The 20,681-nt window shown below is 41.0% G+C and overlaps 1 protein-coding gene across 1 annotated transcript in view; it reads right to left on the bottom strand.

Annotated features, from left to right (window-relative positions):
* LOC116946998 (uncharacterized) overlaps positions 1-20,681 on the bottom strand; it is a 111,298-nt gene that overhangs the window by 52,795 nt on the left and 37,822 nt on the right. Inside the window, exons 31-46 of the mRNA XM_076070184.1 lie at positions 18,018-18,140; positions 16,417-16,662; positions 15,269-15,391; positions 13,549-13,677; positions 13,103-13,231; positions 11,746-11,889; positions 11,426-11,542; positions 10,598-10,688; positions 8,443-8,726; positions 7,875-8,123; positions 5,999-6,247; positions 4,833-5,081; positions 3,667-3,915; positions 2,516-2,764; positions 1,773-1,904; positions 1,107-1,130 (exon numbers count right to left, since the gene is read on the bottom strand). Of these exons, the coding sequence (XP_075926299.1) occupies positions 1,107-1,130; positions 1,773-1,904; positions 2,516-2,764; positions 3,667-3,915; positions 4,833-5,081; positions 5,999-6,247; positions 7,875-8,123; positions 8,443-8,726; positions 10,598-10,688; positions 11,426-11,542; positions 11,746-11,889; positions 13,103-13,231; positions 13,549-13,677; positions 15,269-15,391; positions 16,417-16,662; positions 18,018-18,140 (2,787 nt within the window). The remainder of the gene's footprint in view (positions 1-1,106; positions 1,131-1,772; positions 1,905-2,515; positions 2,765-3,666; positions 3,916-4,832; positions 5,082-5,998; positions 6,248-7,874; positions 8,124-8,442; positions 8,727-10,597; positions 10,689-11,425; positions 11,543-11,745; positions 11,890-13,102; positions 13,232-13,548; positions 13,678-15,268; positions 15,392-16,416; positions 16,663-18,017; positions 18,141-20,681) is intronic.

The following is a 20,681-nucleotide window of genomic DNA, read 5'->3' as shown; positions in this document are numbered from 1 at the left end:
AACAATACACAGTATTTACTCAGAAAAGCCTGAGTATTAAGACGATTTTTCATAAGGATCCTTACTGATCGATATTATCAGGAAACTAGAATGCGTCCGAGAAAAACAACACATTTCACACCGGGCGATACTCAGTATTGTCATCCTTTGGCAACCCTGCAGCCTTATGCCTAAAACACATGCCAAGCCTTCGTAGTCACCCACAAGGGTTATATTTGTTTAACTTATAAGGTCTCATGGAATTGGGAACATTTAGGCTTATTTGGTCACAGGCCAATGTATTTATATCATCAGTTACACAATGTGCGTTCATGATGGAAAAACTGTATGTCCCGTATATAATGCACTGTACAAATACACAATGCTGTCTATCTACCTGTAAATCATGGAGTTTCTGTTTTTGAACATATGCAATGCCTACGTGTTAAACGTAGGCGTTATATATGTTAAACTGACAATTGCACCATGATTCTGATATCAGCATTAAGGGACAGAAATTTTACATTTTATTGACAGAAGACCTAAGCACGCTAATAACCTTGTATTTTTTTTTATCACAGGCCTTAAACCGACATATTTTAAGGCGTTATCTTACCAAGCGTTATTTTTACCAAGGATGACACTGGACTTTGAAACACTTTTCACACTTAACACCAAAGATAATTTCCCTCAGAAGTTACTTAATGTACAACAGGGGGTCAACAACCAAAATAACAAGAAGAGCCATTTTTTCGAAATCGGTAAAAAAACTCAATATTACAAGAGCCACACAATACACATGAATACGAGACGGTGATCCTTAATAAATAACGTCGCAAAGCAGTCTCTTAAAGAGCCGCATGTGGCTCCTGAGCCGCAGGTTGCTGGCCCTTGATGTACAGTCTTGCACCATTAACAAAGTTCCCATCATTGACATATTTACAGTACCATATATGAGAAAATATTGATGTGGGAATACATTCTATTCAGTGGCATCAGAATTTCTAATTGTACATTTGACTGAAAGTCCGAAAATTTTTCCAAAATATCCCTAAATTTTAATGGTAAATTTTCTCTATTATTTGCTCTGTAATGCAGCCTACACAAGGGTAGGGAGAGAGACTCACGTGAGCATGTTGCATTTCCATCACCTGCAGAGGGGGAGAAGAAGATAGCACCATTAAGCACCGTCATAACTTAATCGTAAATAATTCTACTTTAACCAAAACAAATGTTCACCAAACATATAAAATATTGTAAAGGCATAATAATTATTTTAAAATGCTGAATTAAAATACATTGTTGTATCACTATTTACAGGAAATCCAATGAGGCTAATATCAAATGGCCATGTATAGACTCATCATAAAGGTCTCATCCCTCTAAACCTCCACATCTGCAATGAGATTGGCGACACAAATCTAGATTTAGGAGAGTTCCAGGTGTTCACCGACATGTCAATTGTGGTTACTTCAAATGCTTCTGTCATGGGCCTGCCAAAGATTACTGAAGCTCTGTGGTTTATAAACAAACAAACAAAAAACCTACGTCAGGAATATACTCGTCCGACGTAGTTTTTTTCACGATTCTTTTGCAGTAAAGCTCTGAAGTTACACAGCGCAACTACGAAAACCCACGCAGTAGTTATCTACATGGTACATTTGTAAATGTATACAGAAAGCTTGTTTCCAATATTGTGTGGCCAGAAAAAAAGAACACAAACAGATTGGCTTGAAAGAAATTCCACTGTTATGGATACCCTGTACAGCGCAGGATGGCAATGGAGCATTTACTTGTGTTGCGTTGATATCCTGGAGCGCAGGGGCAGCGGTATGACCCCACTGTGTTCTCACAAACTGTTCCCAAGCCACACACAGTTGGGACTCTCCCACACTCGTCGATGTCCTCGCACACGGTAGCATTACCTAAGGGAATTCATTTAACGTAACGTTTTACATATACGCAGTGTAAATGATAACAAAAACATTATTTTGTATTTAGTTTACACGACTTTTTTGGTTCGTTTAACTTCCTATATCGATGAAAATTTTGCTTTATTGGTCTTAGCTGAAAAAAAATACTACTGAAATATTTTTTTTTATTTTACATATTTCAATATGAGCTCTATATTCTGAGCTACGGAACCTTCATCCTGCACATTATTAGGTGAAAACATTTCATAAACTGAAACATTCATGCCAAAATGCTGCTTTCTATTGCCCCATATGTGTGGGTTTTATCTGGCCACTTCCATTTCAAAGTATATACTATAAAAAGTTACTTTGCCACGATATTCCAAAGTAGATCCCTCCTAAAAAAAGCCTGTAGACCATTGAGTACAAAAATATCGGACTAAAATGCTATCTCCCCAATATGGGTTTGGAGGAGTTAACACGTATCCCTTTACAGCTCTTAGCCATTATACTGTTACGTGAAAGGTTACCTGGAACTGTAGCAAGATCCTACATTACCTTGGCATGAATACCAAAACAATCGTGAAACATCTCACAGAGGAAATCCACGTGGTTCAACTTACTTTGGAAACCAGCATCACACTGGCATTGGAAGGAGCCTGGCATGTTCTTGCAGGTTGAATTGGCACTGCAGTTGTTGCTGGGGAGCAGACACTCATCCACATCCAGGCAGACAGTGCCATTGCCTATGTATCCGGCAAGACACGGGCAATTGTATGAACCCACCGTGTTGACACAGTAGGCTCCTGGCCCACAGGCCGCACTGCCAGATGTTTGACACTCATTCACATCTACGCATATCTCTCCAGCTTCTGAGAGAGGGGGGGAACACATTTGAATAAGATTAACGAAATCAGATACATATTACACCAGTGGAACCCAAAACACAACATTTACTTAATTTGTATCATTGGAAAAAAATACGACACGAATTTATATGGCTGATATCCATAAAAATTTGAGGCCATAGAAATGAAATATGAGAAGTGGACATGTCGGATTTTTTTGGTGTACTGTATTTTTATTTTTCCCTAGCTCGTATGAGTAATGTGTATAATCCCGAGAAACAAATCACTTTGAATACATTATGAAGTTAGTCGTATGGATTTTAACTGGAAAATTACGTAATATAAGCTCAATACAAATATACACCACACTTACCATCATACCCAGAATTGTAGCATTAGATTGTAGTGTGACAATTCATCTTGAGATTATATTTGTATGTATTGACAATTGTATTATTATATTCTTTGGGTCTTTCGGTAAAGTCACGTAGAACAATTTTTTTTTACAAAAAACTACTGTATTATTATGCTTGCCTGCTCAGAAAAACCTCACTGAGTCACAAGACATAACTGGAGGGTCCTGCTAATTTTTCAGAGTAATGTTGCTAAGTATAAGCCCAAATTAGTAATTTGTATGTACATTTTCAGCATTGGGATGTTTGGCCTCTACCAGTTATGTATTTGTGTGTTTGTTTTTGCCGTGGAAGAAAACCGCTGAGCCTGGAGGAAGCCCCATGCAGAAAGGGAAGAGACACAGAAAGGCGTACGAGTTTGGAAATCGCACTAAGGCCTTTCTTGCTGTGGCGTGCAGATGTTTTGACTGTGTCGCCCTGCCAGCCATGTTACTGTAGGATGAGCCTAGATTACATTGACACATACCAAAACCATAAAAATCACACAGAGCAAATCAACACGATTCAACTTACTTTGGAAACCAGCATCACACTGGCATTGGTAGGAGCCTGGGGTGTTTGTGCATGTTGAATTGGCACTGCAGTTGTTGCTGGGGAGCAGACACTCATCCACATCCAGGCAGACAGTGCCATTGCCTATGTATCCCGCAAGACACGGGCAATTGTATGAACCCACCGTGTTGACACAGTAGGCTCCTTGCCCACAGGCCGCACTGCCAAATTTCAGACACTCATCTACATCTGTGCACATCTCTCCAGTTTCTGGTGGGTGGGAGGGAGGGAGATTTGAATAAGATGAAAAATATTAGACACGTATTGCACCACTGGAACCCAAAAAAATACATTTTCTTAATTTGTATCATTTAAAAAAATACTACATAGCCTGGGCGGGAACAGTGCTGGGCTGATATCTGTATAAATTTGAGGCTATAGAAATGGAATATGAAAAGTGGACGTGTGGGATATTTTGTTTGTGGACTGTATTTTTATTTTTCCACAGCTCGTATGAGTAATGTGTATAATCCCGGGAAACAAATCACTTTGAATACATTATGAAGTTAGTCGTATGGATTTTAACTGGAAAATTACGTAATATAAGCTCAATACAAAGATACACCACACTTACCATCATACCCAGAATTGTAGCATTAGATTGTAGTGTGACAATTCATCTTGAAATTATATTTGTATGTATTGACAATTGTATTATTATATTCTTTGGGTCTTTCGGTAAAGTCACGCAGAACATTTTTTTTTTACAAAAAACTACTGTATTATTATGCTTGCCTGCTCAGAAAAACCTCACTGAGTCACAAGACATAACTGGAGGGTCCTGTTAATTTTTCAGAGTAATGTTGCTAAGTATAAGCCCAAATTAGTAATTTGTATGTACATTTTCAGCATTGGGATGTTTGGCCTCTACCAGTTATGTATTTGTGTGTTTGTTTTTGCCGTGGAAGAAAACCGCTGAGCCTGGAGGAAGCCCCATGCAGAAGGGGAAGAGACACAGAGAGGCGTACGAGTTTGGAAATCGCACTAAGGCCTTTCTTGCTGTGGCGTGCAGATGTTTTGGCTGTGTCGCCCTGCCAGCCATGTTACTGTAGGATGAGCCTAGATTACATTGACACATACCAAAACCGTAAAAATCACACAGAGCAAATCAACACGATTCAACTTACTTTGGAAACCAGCATCACACTGGCATTGGTAGGAGCCTGGGGTGTTTGTGCATGTTGAATTGGCACTGCAGTTGTTGCTGGGGAGCAGACACTCATCCACATCCAGGCAGACAGTGCCATTGCCTATGTATCCCGCAAGACACGGGCAATTGTATGAACCCACCGTGTTGACACAGTAGGCTCCTTGCCCACAGGCCGCACTGCCAAATTTCAGACACTCATCTACATCTGTGCACATCTCTCCAGTTTCTGGTGGGTGGGAGGGAGGGAGATTTGAATAAGATGAAAAATATTAGACACGTATTGCACCACTGGAACCCAAAAAAATACATTTTCTTAATTTGTATCATTTAAAAAAATACTACATAGCCTGGGCGGGAACAGTGCTGGGCTGATATCTGTATAAATTTGAGGCTATAGAAATGGAATATGAAAAGTGGACGTGTGGGATATTTTGTTTGTGGACTGTATTTTTATTTTTCCACAGCTCGTATGAGTAATGTGTATAATCCCGGGAAACAAATCACTTTGAATACATTATGAAGTTAGTCGTATGGATTTTAACTGGAAAATTACGTAATATAAGCTCAATACAAAGATACACCACACTTACCATCATACCCAGAATTGTAGCATTAGATTGTAGTGTGACAATTCATCTTGAAATTATATTTGTATGTATTGACAATTGTATTATTATATTCTTTGGGTCTTTCGGTAAAGTCACGCAGAACATTTTTTTTTTACAAAAAACTACTGTATTATTATGCTTGCCTGCTCAGAAAAACCTCACTGAGTCACAAGACATAACTGGAGGGTCCTGTTAATTTTTCAGAGTAATGTTGCTAAGTATAAGCCCAAATTAGTAATTTGTATGTACATTTTCAGCATTGGGATGTTTGGCCTCTACCAGTTATGTATTTGTGTGTTTGTTTTTGCCGTGGAAGAAAACCGCTGAGCCTGGAGGAAGCCCCATGCAGAAGGGGAAGAGACACAGAGAGGCGTACGAGTTTGGAAATCGCACTAAGGCCTTTCTTGCTGTGGCGTGCAGATGTTTTGGCTGTGTCGCCCTGCCAGCCATGTTACTGTAGGATGAGCCTAGATTACATTGACACATACCAAAACCGTAAAAATCACACAGAGCAAATCAACACGATTCAACTTACTTTGGAAACCAGCATCACACTGGCATTGGTAGGAGCCTGGGGTGTTTGTGCATGTTGAATTGGCACTGCAGTTGTTGCTGGGGAGCAGACACTCATCCACATCCAGGCAGACAGTGCCATTGCCTATGTATCCCGCAAGACACGGGCAATTGTATGAACCCACCGTGTTGACACAGTAGGCTCCTTGCCCACAGGCCGCACTGCCAAATTTCAGACACTCATCTACATCTGTGCACATCTCTCCAGTTTCTGGTGGGTGGGAGGGAGGGAGATTTGAATAAGATGAAAAATATTAGATACGTATTGCACCACTGGAACCCAAAAAAATACATTTTCTTAATTTGTATCATTTAAAAAAATACTACATAGCCTGGGCGGGAACAGTGCTGGGCTGATATCTGTATAAATTTGAGGCTATAGAAATGGAATATGAAAAGTGGACGTGTGGGATAGTTTGTTTGTGGACTGTATTTTTATTTTTCCACAGCTCGTATGAGTAATGTGTATAATCCCGAGAAACAAATCACTTTGAATACATTATGAAGTTAGTCGTATGGATTTTAACTGGAAAATTATGTAATATAAGCTCAATACAAATGTAGTGGAGTAGATAATACGCATAGGAATTGGCCATATACAGTACATACAGACAGACAAGGAGAACGGGTCACATGAGGTCGAACAGGTGGTCGAGTCGCGAGTGGCGTAAACAACCCCAAGTAATTAAGGGAGTCGTGGCACGAGGGCTTTGATTGGTCGAGAGGCTGTTAGCGTTAAGTGGTGGCGTCTGAATGTCTGATGAAGGGGACAGGTGCGGGCTGGCGGGAAACGGCCAGCGAGCCACGTGGCAATTAATTAAGGCTAATGCGACAGGCGATAAAACGCGAGGTGGTTTGAACGGAGAGGAGTGGCTGCTGGGGAGTTGTTGCTGGAGAGTCGTTGCTGGGCAGTTGTTGGCGAGAGGTGAAGAGATACGAAGAAGACAGCTGGAAATGTTAGGGAAGAATAGATAGAGAGCCGGACCCCAAAGACAGTAAATAGCGATAGGGAGAGTCAGCATTAGCGGAGATAAGAGTCACTGTGTGTGAATAGATGGAAGTCACTGCGTGTGAAGAGATAGCGGCGATACTGTGTGTGAGGAGATAGAAGACGAACCACTGTGTGTGGAAGGGAAGTCACTGCGTGTGAAGAGATAGCGGCGATACTGTGTGTGAGGAGATAGAAGATGAACCACTGTGTGTGGAAGAGATAGAAGACGAACCACTGTGTGTGGAAGGGAAGACACTGTGTGTGAAGAGATAGGCGAAGAAACACGGTGTGTGGAAGGGGATGCACGGACGATGCTGAAGTAAATCGGAGTGTCCGAGTTGGCGGAGCACGGAGAGAATTACTGTGTGTATGGAACGATGGAATAAAAGTGACGGCAGAAAAAGAGACGGTTGTCGTCCGAGTGAATTCACGGCACTACACAAATATACACCACACTTACCATCATACCCAGAATTGTAGCATTAGATTGTAGTGTGACAATTCATCTTGAGATTATATTTGTATGTATTGACAATTGTATTATTATATAATACAATGTACATTTTCAGCATTGGGATGTTTGGCTTCTACCAGTTATATATTTGTATGTTTGTTTTTGCCGTGGAAGAAAACCGCTGAGCTTGGAGGAAGCCCCATGCAGAAGAGGAAGAGACACAGAGAGGCGTACGAGTTTGGAAATCGCACTAAGGCCTTTCTTGCTGTGGCGTGCAGGTGTTTTGACTGTGTCGCCCTGCCAGCCATGTTACTGTAGGATGAGCCTAGATTACATTGACACATACCAAAACCGTAAAAATCACACAGAGCAAATCAACACGATTCAACTTACTTTGGAAACCAGCATCACACTGGCATTGGTAGGAGCCTGGGGTGTTTGTGCATGTTGAATTGGCACTGCAGTTGTTGCTGGGGAGCAGACACTCATCCACATCCAGGCAGACAGTGCCATTGCCTACGTATCCCACAAGACACCTGCATGCGTATGAACCCAATGTGTTAGCACAGTAGGCTCCATGACCACAGAGAGCACTACCTGCTTTTTGACACTCATCAACATCTATGCACGTCTCTCCAGATTCTGGTGGTTGGGAGGGGGGAGAAAGATTTGAATAAGAAACATTGATAAATACATTGTGCGTTTACATGCTTGAACTCAAATGAATATACACCCTGGGTGGGAATACCGTGGGCTGATTCCTATGAAAGTTGAAATTTCTATACATTTGAGACAAAAAATGGATGATGGGAAGTAAACACATGGCAATTTTGTTGGTGTTTTTATGTTGTGCTAGCCTGTACAATTAATGTGTAGAATCCCTATTATTATGAAAATTCGTATAGACCTTTGCATGGGAAATTCATTCAGGTACTATAGAAATAGCCACTAAGACACTTACGGACATATCCACTGTTGCAGATGCAGGTATAATTTCCTTCTAAGTTATGACACGTGGAATATTGAGTGCAGTTATAGATTCCGCTCTGACACTCGTCCACGTCTTGGCAGGTCCGGCTGTCGCTTACGACCGCATACCCAGCCACACATCCACACTTGAAGCTGCCGATTGTGTCAGTGCATGTCCCGTATATGGAGTCGCAAGGTGTCTGTCCATCAGCCACGGATAAGCTGCACTCATCAATATTGATGCATTGCGTTTTGCTCGTGCCATTGAGGGTGTACCTGATGAAATAAAGTTAACAATTACACTCTTTGAAACTGATACGAAACACAAATCAATTACTTGAAGCGGACAACGTATACTAATTTTCCACAGCACCGAGAAGCACATAAAATATAAATGCTATTAACATCAATTGCAGTCCTGAGTTGTGGTCCCATGACCTTTTATTTTACACAAGCTGTATTATTACTCTGATTAAACAGAATTTTAAAATGTGAAGTTATTTATAACAAAGTTTACCATAACAAACTAAATAAGTAAAGTACTTTAAGACTTTACAAGGTTGAGAAATAGAAATATTTAGCAACTAATCATGCTAAGTTACTTTGTCCACGAGAGGAAATAGGTTTGCATAGACAAGATGAACCGCCAACAGTATAAAGGACTTTAGAGTATTGTTTCTTGTCTTGTGATTACATAGCCAATTACACTATTAATCCAATTGTAAGTTACAAGTCTACAATGTCATGTTACAATTCCAGAAATGTTCTTGTTAGAAAAGGTTTAGTCTTTTCCCAGTTTTATTTCACCTATAGTGCGATCGAAATAACATCATGAGACTATTCCAAACTCTTGTAGACCAGCGCATCAGAGGCTGACATCACATAACCAAACTTGATTTGGCGCTTTCGTGACTGCAGGAATTACTCTTTGGTTTTTTCCTCTACGAGGAGGTATCAAGTCTGTGTCTTTGCGTTGTCTCTGTTTATGTCTCCGTGTATGTGTCTTGTCTTGTCTCTACCTGTGTTTCTGCCTTTGTGTCTACGTGTACGTGTCTTGTCTCTCTCCACAGTCCTTGTGGGCATGCTTATCTGATTTTGTGCCCCTCCCCCCCTCACCATATCTCTGTCTCCGCCGCCCCCCTCTCCCTCTATTTAAGGCTTCGACACAGAAGCACTGTTTCATTGTCCCATGTGTCTCTCTCTCTCTCTGTGTGTCTCTGTGCTAACTCTCTCTGCTTAGATGTCTAAATATGTGTCTGCGATCTGTACTCTATCACTCTTAACCTATAATTTATCAATCTTTGAAATAACGTAATCAGCCAGATCATGCGTTAATTGTGTTTTGACCGACCTTCTGTGTTGCATTATATTGTTTCCAAGTTTTACTAAATCTTGTTCGATTTGATGTGCTTCTCCATCTCTCTTTGTCTCCGCTACATGCTAAGGCCTCGGCACAGAGACCCTATCTCTCTGTGCTCCATACGTTGTGTCTCTTTGTGTCTCTGTGTTAACTCCCTCTACTTAGGTGTCTGTATATATATCTACGGTTCTGTGTTTCCTCTCTCTCTTAAATTTAGCTCTTCTATGCCTGATGATGATTGCTTGCGTTGCAATCGAAACGTCGTATGTTATATGTAATTATATTATTATTTCTTATTTCTACGTGACTTTACCGAAAAAACCAAAGAGTAATCACTTAACCACTTTTGAGATACATGCACATGACCTCTTTGTCCAAGCTAGGGAGTGCTTGCTACATATCCACATGTCCCGCATGGCAGTCAAACCAATATCCTTATTTATGTTAAGAGCTGATTTTCCTTTCATCCATTAAAAAATAAACTAATTTAACATGCATTCGTTTGTGACCCAGCTGAAAGCATTACATCACTTTAGTTTATGGTTGAGAACCCAATTTAACCATAGTTCTTGGCAACCTAGAACCAATCCCAGAATCTCAGCAGTGATGAGCTCAATGCTCTGACTTCACAGCCACATGGCCACCTTTTCAAGCAACTGTCTAGTGCTGGTGTGTAATATATCCTTGTGGATATGAAACATTGCTATGTACTTAGACACAGTGTGTTGAGTATGTTGCAAATATCAATTGGTTTGGAAACAACCCTAGAACGATCAATTATTCATACCCAGAATTGCAGGAACATCCTGGGAGAGTTGTTTCATCAATGTAACAATCTCCAGTTCCATTGCAAACGTCCGTCACACAAGTTTGGTTTGCTGAAAAATAAATAAATGTACAATTTATTTCACATGCAAAATTGCATATTATGGTACCATAGATGTTTGTACATTTCAAACCAGTGATCTCTTCAGTTAATTCTTAACACAGTTATTGATATCACTCTAAATGTGTTTAGTTATGCAAGACAGGAATTGCATTGCTACAGCTATGTACAACACACAAACGTAATTATGCTATAACATACACTCCCATCACCGTAGGAAGCACGAAGATTCACGTGACAATTACCTACAACTTGTATCCTGTAGATATGCACAAAAGCAATGATCCCCATTAAGCTATGTAAATTGGAAGACGTCTAGAATCGTTGATCCCTAGTGCTGATGCCCGCACAGCGTGCCAGATATTCATTTTAGGCCGAGTCAACCTTGGGAAGGCCCAGGTCATGTACAGATATGACTTGCTAAACTGGTGCACATTACAAGGGATTAAAACTGGGCAACCAAGATTGTAGCACGGGCTCTAAACACTGAATCAGTACAGATTGTGACAGTGGGAAGCATTAAAGTACGGTATAAACATTTATAGGGCTGCATTGCCTCTGCTGCACCCAACGTAACCACACAGCCTATGACACTTAACCATGCTTGGTTGGTCACCCATATAAGCACTATCTAGGCTCAAACCTGCTTAGCTTCAGAGATATAGAATTAGGCCATAGAGTATATACATAAGCCACATGTACAAAGGATGTAGAACAAATGAAACTTACGTTTACAAGTCCCATTCACAGAGCTGAAACGGGCAAAGCAGCTGCAGGTGAAGCCTCCTTCGATGTTCGTGCAGTTCTGGGTGCAGTTGTGGAGTCCTCTGATGCATTCATCAACATCTGGACAAACACAATGAGCATCATCGCGGCCATACAAATCCTTAAGGTAGCTTTTCCATAACAAATGCTATGCCAAGACATCAGTTGCCTCAGTGCAGAATTAACATTGAGACACTCAAATTGATTTCCCCTCATACAAACAATACTAGTAAGTAAACAGCGATGCTTCTGCGCAATTAAATCAAAAATGATAATTGTCAAACCTTTGCATGTGGTTCCATCACTGTCCAAGTAGTATCCGAAGGGACAGCTGCATGTGTAGTGGCCAATGGTGTTGTTACATCTCACTCCGACAGGGCCTTTGCAGGGCTGCGTTGCATTTTCCGGTGGGTTACACTCATCGACATCTGTGGTGCATCGCAAGAGAACGTATGTTAATATGCAAAAGTTGAATTACAAGTGGTCTTGCGGGAGCTTCACTACTGCACAGTGATTGGGAACATCCTAACCAAAAACTTTATTTTTGTACAACTTAATTGGGGTAAAATCACAAAGCAACACTGCCCCTACTGCCAGATTATACCAAACATCCCAATGCTGAAAATGTACCTGCAAATTACTCATTGGGAAATATACATAGCAACATTACCCCCTGCCTTTGCGATAGCCTTGCATTACAGTGATAACATAAGAAGCTATACTTGACTTTACTATACTCAAATTTGAACATTTTAAACATCCAGAAGCATCGCTTCCTTTCCATTTCTAAACCTGCGCGGACAATACAGCACAAGGGAGAACAAGGCAGTTGTATGCTTGGCAAAACTCAAGAAACAAAATAATTGCATGGCACTGCATCCCTGCATTTTTTGTATAATGGTTATTATTAACAGTCAAGATATAATAAGGCTCATAAAAAAAAGGCACGACTCTATTCTACAAGTTGTAGAACTTTGGCCTCTTAAAAATAAATGTATAATCTGAGTGTATCTATTGTATGCTCTATTAACTTTTCAAGACACATTTTATACTTATTCCCACCACTTACAACACATCGGCCTAGTGTGGAAGAGTAGGCCACTTCGAGAGGCTCTCTAGAGCTCCTTCTAGTGGAGACCTCTCTACCAGCAGTGCCGGCACCTTTACCGTTTACATGTTATTCGTTCCCACTTTTTCCTATTTCAATTAAAGTCAGATTGAGCAAGACAACAAGAACAATAAGCACCACGAGCATACGAGTTTATTTTTACAAGTGCTTGGAATGTCTATAGTAAGTTAATGCTTTCAGCTGGGTCACAAACGAATGCATGTTCAATTAGTAAAACTTTTAATGGTTGAAAGGAAAAATCAGCTCTTAAAATAAATGTAACATATATTGGGGATATGTAGCAAGCACTCCCTAGCTTGGACAAACGAGGTAATGTGCGCGTATCTCAAAAGTGTCTCCGCGATGTCAGCTTCCAATGCACTGGTCTGCAAGAGTTTGGAATAAATAATCTCATGAAGTTATTTCGATCGCACTAAGTGAAATAAAACTGGGAAAATACGAAACTTTTTCTCACCAGAGAATCATGGCACCTCGACACTGGGGGACACCCACCACGTGGAAGCAAAGCTTACCTGTGCACGTGACTCCGTCTCCCGTGTAGCCAGCCATGCACTGGCACGTGAAACTTCCATCGAAATTTTGGCAGAGCCCTGTCGTCCTCGAGCAGTTGTTTAATGATGAAACGACGCACTCGTCCGTGTCTAAGAAACAATCGCAAAATGTACGTAGCTTTGTAATTAGCATACCGATGTGTGATTGCAAATGTGCAGACGCATTTGAGAAAGACTACAAAAGCTCACGCGATGCCTCGAGAAATACTGTATCTTGTCAGTCATTTTAAATTGAACGATGTCATTGTTCTTAACGAGATGTGAGCCCAGTATCTTTATCTCTTCCTTCAGAAGAACATACGTTCTTGCAGCTCTTTGTAGTGGTAAGAGCACTACACAGTATATGATTAGGTTTATACTGCAAAGAGATATTGCGTTGATAACAAACCCGCTGGCAAAAGACTTACCAGTACAGATGCGAGCTGTGCTATCATACTGGTATCCCGCCTTGCACAGACATGTGTACGATCCTATCGTGTTGCTGCACACCATCGTGTTCGCGTCACACGGTTGGCTTTTCTTGCACTCATCAACATCTGGTCGAAATATAAACAATGCACATCACAATCGAGCAACCATATACAAAACGATGGGTTCCAACAGCTCAATGTTAGTGTACAGCGGGCTTCCGTACGAGTGGGCACGACACGGGTGTAGGATCGTAAATGTCTACATGTAATGTCATGGAAATCGTATGACCTTCGAGGCAAGGGGTAATAGCTTACATAGAGATGCAATAATCTGCTAAACCCAGTGGGCTGTGAGCTAGCCCAAAAATGCCTGTACAGCGTAGTGAACCACTCCATGTCAACCATTGAGTGTTGTCTCGTATGTATGTACAAGTTCTCACGAAACTCAAGTTTTCTCCAACATGAAACACAACGGTTAATATAACGGTCCAACATCCCAATACAAGACTCAAATGGCTTGGGCATGTACTCAGAATGGACCAGGACCATATACCCAAAAAATGCCCTCAGGTGGACACTACCGGGCAAAAGGAAACCTGGGAGACCCAAGACCACCTGGCACAAGATCATGAAGGATGAGCTGGCAGCAGCCATCAACATGTTGCCAAGGACAGGAGGAGGTGGAGGGAACTCATTGTGGCCTCGTGTCTCCCATAGGGGATGAAGAGGATTAACTAACTCACCCTAGTCTATACATCTCTTCGTGGTCTTGCTCCACCATATCTTGCCATGTCTGTATCTTTCCATGTGCCTTCTCACCCTCTACATTCTCAATCTTTGTTGTCTCTCTCTCTGTTCCTCCTCCTTGCACTCAATCCACGCTTTCACTCTCTCTTATTGCCCCCATCACTGGAACAAACTTCCCCCTCTGCAGTAAAGTCACTTTCGCTCACTAGTTTTCGCTCCGCACTCAAAATTCACTTATTTTTCCAAGCTCTCCCCATGACCCCTTAATCTCCCCCTCATAACTGCCACCGTTACTCTTCCCTCTTCACATTCTCATATGGCTTTCACTCGTTCCACCTTCATTCAATCCATTCATCATTTACTGTCATCAATAACAGATGTGCCCTCCATTGCTTTCTCTCAACTATTTCATTTACTTCATCTCCACCATTAAATCCATAAGTACTCTTGTTAATTCTGTGTAAAGCGCCTTTTACAAGGTGCTACATAAATTATGTTAAATAAAGATGAGAACTAACTATTCCAATACAGTGCCTTAGTTTTAAACCAAAAACAATCTTGAGAATGAGTGAGGCTTTCCCAGACAAGTAAATGACAAAATGGTAAAATCCATATGAGAATCGTGGCCATGGTTATTTAAAGGATGCTATGAAAATATCAGTGGCAGATAATCTCCTTATACACTGCTTAAACAAGCCTGACTCTGCTGATGATGAATGTCAAAACCGGTCCATAGATTTATTGTAATTAACCAATGCTGTTTATGAGATGCACTCTCTGAAGACATTTTGGCTGATGGGATGTAGTAAAAAATAAATACGGGAAGCAGGCATTATGTCTGCCCCTTTATTTCGTTTCTTATATATATATCTTTTAGCGCATATATGACAGACATTTGTAGTTTTGTTGGATCCAGATTCTTGGCAGATCCACCAATTTAAAAAAAAATCCTCATCACAATATTGTGTACCTGTACAAATTGTTCCATTCCTTATGTAACCTGGTAAGCACTCGCATTTGTAGCTTCCAATACCATTCATACATTCTTCTGTGTCCTGGCACAAGTATGGATTGGCCGTGCATTCATTTATATCTGTACACAAAAGAACAGCCATATTAGTTAGAAAGTAATACATTAAACGATGTTCTGCAGTTTGCTACTCAGCCTCTAGTGTTTAATTCATGCTCCCACCAATCACAGGTATTTCAATTCACCTAGGGATCCTTTTATATAGGAACAAAAATAATACGTCCATCAGTTCTTCAGTAACAACACTTGCTTGAACAGTTGTCATAATATGATTTCGAGTGAGGTCTCATTCTGTCTGTGAGGAACCGGAATGGCAAGTCATATATAACGTATGCCCTTGATTTAGGTTCAAACCATTGGGAGCGACAATAGATGATGCTGTCAGGAGTACAGCATTAGTGGTGGAGATTGAGGCAATATGGGAAAAAATGTATCTCAAACTCCAGTGCGAGGTAGATCAAATAAGCATTGTTGTGGTAGGCCAACAGGAGTTCTACGGGGTGGTCGTTCCTCACCATGGCAATGTGAATTCCCACTACCAGCGCAGGGTGTCTCATGGAGAGGTGTGCCACCCCTATGTCCATTTGACCTTAGGGGTGGCACACCTTGACACCTTAACACTTAACCTGCACTGCTGACATCATCGGTGTGACTGTTGGTTCAGCTACCCATGATTGCACTGAATTATCAAGTGCAGTGAATTGATCGTCTCAAAGCCAGCAAATTCCAATTCTGAGAATGTAAAAATATTTGGCTGGCCATTTTTCTGTAGCAGGGCATGTGGGATAGTATGTGTGTGGATAAAGAAAGGCCTTTGATGGGATCTCCATATTTAGTGATGTGACGTTCCCCTTGGCAGGCCACTCGCTAACAAGGAGGGGGGGGGGGGTCACTGCTGTGTGAGATTTATGATGTCTTATGAATGTCTTCTTTAGCTTACAGCATGATGCCAATAGCACAATAGGACAATCATTGTAAAAGATACAAGCACTGAAAATACTTAAATAATTTAATTAAATCGCCCATCACATTATCTACGTAAGCTGCCTATTTTTTCGCCATTAAAATTTAAGCATGTATCCTCTTACCTGCGCAGTAGGTTCCATTCCCAGTGAATCCAAGCGCACAGGTGCAGTAATATGACCCATCAGTGTTCATACATTCTGATCCGTTACTATTACAATGGTTTCCCGTCATACATTCGTCGATATCCTTACAGTTCCAGCCATTTCCCTCATAGCCCAGTTTGCATGCACACGTATAGGAGCCGATCGTATTGGTGCAATTGGCGTTGACGGGACAATTGTTCTGCCCGCTTATGCATTCATTTATATCTGTAAAAAAAATAAACTGTGTAAGTTTTCAGGCATTCATTCACTTTTTCCAAACAATAAATATAAAAACCTGTAATAATTATCATTTATAATTGTGCTTTTTACTCTTAATTTTAGATTCCAGGCATGATACATTACACACTTGCTGGTTTACTCATATTACATGGGACCTTTTTTGTCAATATCAAAATATGATTCCTTGGAAAAGGATTATATTTGGTGATTGAACATCTTAACACCTGTTGTATTGCCAGAAAGGGTAAAACCTATTCTTAGTTTGTTTCATACTTGTATTCAGTAACGTACATTGTCCATAATGTCCGTTATTCAATAATTATAATTTGATATATCTTTTGAGCTAGGTCAGAAAAAGCAAATGTCCACACACTTGGTAACTTGACGATTATATTGCACGAGTTTCATCCCTATAAACTTTCACATGTCCCCAGATGCTCAACATCTCCACTGTGAATCTTTGAAACATTCGCGAATACAAAGTGTATATATGTTGCCAATATTTTAACCATATGGTTAAAGCTGATCATATAATCAAATAATAATACAGTACATTATATCTCTATAAACATCCAGCACATATTAAACAAGTATACAAACATCTTTGGGTCAGGCATCATTAATTGAAATATACACACCAGATTTGAAGATAAATATGGGAAGATATACAGTGAGATTGCATTTACACATCATTTGACCGATCAGTACTACCTGAAAGAGGCAAAATTTAAAAACGACTAAATACTTGTAACACTTTTTGTAACTTTAGCATCCATAATCCTAATCACCCTAACGCTCGGAGGCAAGAGAACGTTTTTTTATAGAATGTGGTATCGGTAAAATGTATGTGGTAGGGAGTACGCGTATCGAGAGAGGAAGTGTAATAATTTCGGGGCTGTATATAGTGTAGCATGTTGCGTGTCAGCACGGACATTATTTACACTTAAAAATCTCCTGTTTGTTTGCTGGGTGAGATGTGTTGTATATGAATAATACACTGGTATGCAATGATGCATCGATTAAACTGTCAAAACTCATGAATATGTTCACCGTGCAATAATGCATGTGAAACATCTAATATTTAAAATTGAGTACGATGTTATAGGTAGTTTGGTTCACATTAACCCTGCAACCAATGGAGATATGTACACCGAAGTAGAATGTAACACACCAATAATTGAATGGAATAGCGACCTCGAAACCGTGACAATTCATTAAACTCATTATTAGTGAGGGGGTGATTCGTTACACCCTAGGTGTACAGTAGCACAGTATATAATAATACAATTCCTACGAAACAAAACAAATAACCTAAAATATTGTGTTTTATAATTTATTACCTTCACAAGTTGTGCCATTATAGCCGGAAGTGCAGATGCAGGAATAGGACCCGATGCTATTGTTGCAAAATGAATTGTTTACGGATAAGCAGGGATTATTTTTGACTGAACATTCATCTTCATCTGCAGGAGAAAAGCAAAACCGTCATTGAGTTTAAAATCGACACTTGAATACCAAGTACAGATTAATAAATGTAATACTATTTAAGGCAACCATGGCGAAACAATGATCTTACTCTAGGCACTCACTCACTTGCAGTCAGAGTCACCACCTGATCACTCTTTTATCACCTATGACTATGGTTACTATTCCCATGAACTTCACTCATTCTTCCACCCATTGAGGACTCAGTATACCAGATTGACCATTTCATCTGACTCGTGTGTTCAATCACCATGCTGCAGGTCAACAACTTTCTCCTGCTTCTTTCCTCGCACTGCTCAACTTTGAAAGTCACTCCCTCCACCGCTTTCCCAAGTTCTTAGAACCTTGCTTGTTTATTTATGGCTTGGGCCTATTTAGGATGTGTGCTCAAGAACCGTGATAATATAATAATTAAATTCGCCCACATAGTTCCTGCTTTTGTGAAATCTCGGACGTTAAACAGGACAAGGCCTGGATAGTGTTTGATTGGGTCCCCACAATGTATACCAAAAGTTATAAGCTGTGGGCTTACATTGCAGGTAGCGGACATCAGTGAAGCAAATTAATTACTGTAGTGTACTATGCTGCCAGGTATATACTCCTGGACTTAACTAACCTGCACTGGCCAGTATGGTGATGCGTGGTCAAATAAGGCAGGAAAGTAGACTTAGGGGCCGTCCATAAATGACGTCACGCGATTTTGGACGATTTTTTACCCCCCCCCCCCCCTTCGTCACACGGCGTCACAAAAAGTCAGACCCCCCTCAAATATGACGTCACAACGCTCTGCCCCCCCCCCCAAAATAAAACATGCTTTAAATCGCTATAAACTATTGTCATTGTAGTGCGTGTTGAATGTGCCGCTGCACTCTGATGTAGGATAAACATTTCTTAAAAAGTCTATTTAATTAAGTGAACGTGTTGTCTATATTTATTTAAAGTTGCACATTTTGATGTGACGTCACATTTCTCAACCCCACCCTCGTCACACATCGTCACAAATGTCTGACCGTCCCCCCTAGGTGCGTGACGTCATTTATGGACGTCCCTTTAAGAAAAAAACTAAATCCGTGGAAGGTAGTTATAAGCGAGTGTGAGATTCACCTCTATTACAGGTGAGTAATGTCTGTGAAACTTAAAGGTACGCTTCCCTTTCAAATGCTATAGATGTCTGTCATGACAGCAAATACTTATCCATAAACTCCGCATCAATAGTTTCAAGAGCCATGGGGGGGGTAGTTAAAATGTGTAAAGCCCTGTCCATCCAGTGCTGTGGGGGGTTTTGACCACGCAGTACTACACCATGCTGGTTAGAGTGGGTTATTAAAGGGGTACCTAGAACTGGTTCAAACATCGCACGTCACTATAGTTTCCACTTTAGAGCTTGAACGTGACTAGGAACACTTCAACATTTCCCATGGCAGCTACCTCAACTAATTTGCGTGCTCATAATGCGTCACTCATGCAAACTGCATTTCCCAACGTTTCCCAACCCGCAACACACACGGATGCGCGTCTATGAAGATGCTTGCAGCCAGTACGCGTGGGAGGAAACCGGAGCACCCAGAGAAAACCCAGGTGTGCGAGGCGGCAACGCTCTATCCCAGGGGGTGGGCAACCTTTCAAAGAAGAAGGGCCATTTTTGGTTTAGTTTTCGTTTTTGACCGAAATACTTCGAGAGCCGCATCACACGCGGAACTACTTTTACACACGCACACATATAGCAGGTATACAGTAGCCAAAGATCAGTCAAAGAGCCGCACGTTGCCTGACACCTTGGTCTATCCCATACACATGGACCCAATGACAATAGTCCGGACAGTGCTGTACCGCCATCTAGTGGTGAGCCAGGGTTATGGCACCCCCGAGAAGGCCTCGCCTCCACAAAGATGGATTACAGGGCCACGTGCATAGTCAACCATCGGCCCCGAGGGACATTCCCGGGAAATCCGGGCCAGGTGGCAATCCTACTCGCCATTGACGTTAGCCATGGACGGCAATAAACCTCGGGTCGCTGGGTTCATCGCCACTGCGCTCACCGCTGCGCCACCACTCTGCCATGGCCGATGACATGGGTCTAAAATACGAATGTACCTTCTCCAGAAATAAAGAATACGAACAACTTCATTGGCCGGAACAAATAGCCAACCCTTAGTCTGGTAATCGGGGGCCCGCAAGAGACTGCATTCAAAAATAGCGCCCTCTGCTGGAAATATTGTAAAAAAAAATTCCATACATTAACGATCACCACCGATCTAAACTTTTTCCCACATTTGCTTTCCATTTAACAGAGATGGGCAAATACTAAAGTCTGAAAAAGTTACCACATTTGCTCAAAACAAACATCCAAGACAGTATGCGTATACTTCTCAAGGGGTGTATTTGAGAAAAGAAACATTTACCTTTTAACTATTACCCATCACCAAAACACAGTTAATGTGAACAAGCATGTACAATATAAACCGTTTTTATTTTACAGCAGTTGCAGCTGATATTCAGACTGCTAACTGCATTCACTC

The sequence above is a fragment of the Petromyzon marinus genome, chromosome 28 (assembly GCF_048934315.1).
Source record: "Petromyzon marinus isolate PM22_M1 ecotype Great Lakes invasive population chromosome 28, UKy_Petmar_22M1.pri1.0, whole genome shotgun sequence".
NCBI classification, from domain to species: Eukaryota; Metazoa; Chordata; class Hyperoartia; order Petromyzontiformes; family Petromyzontidae; genus Petromyzon; species Petromyzon marinus.
Note: the sequence above shows the minus strand (reverse complement) of the source record. Positions and strands in the feature narration are given on the sequence as shown.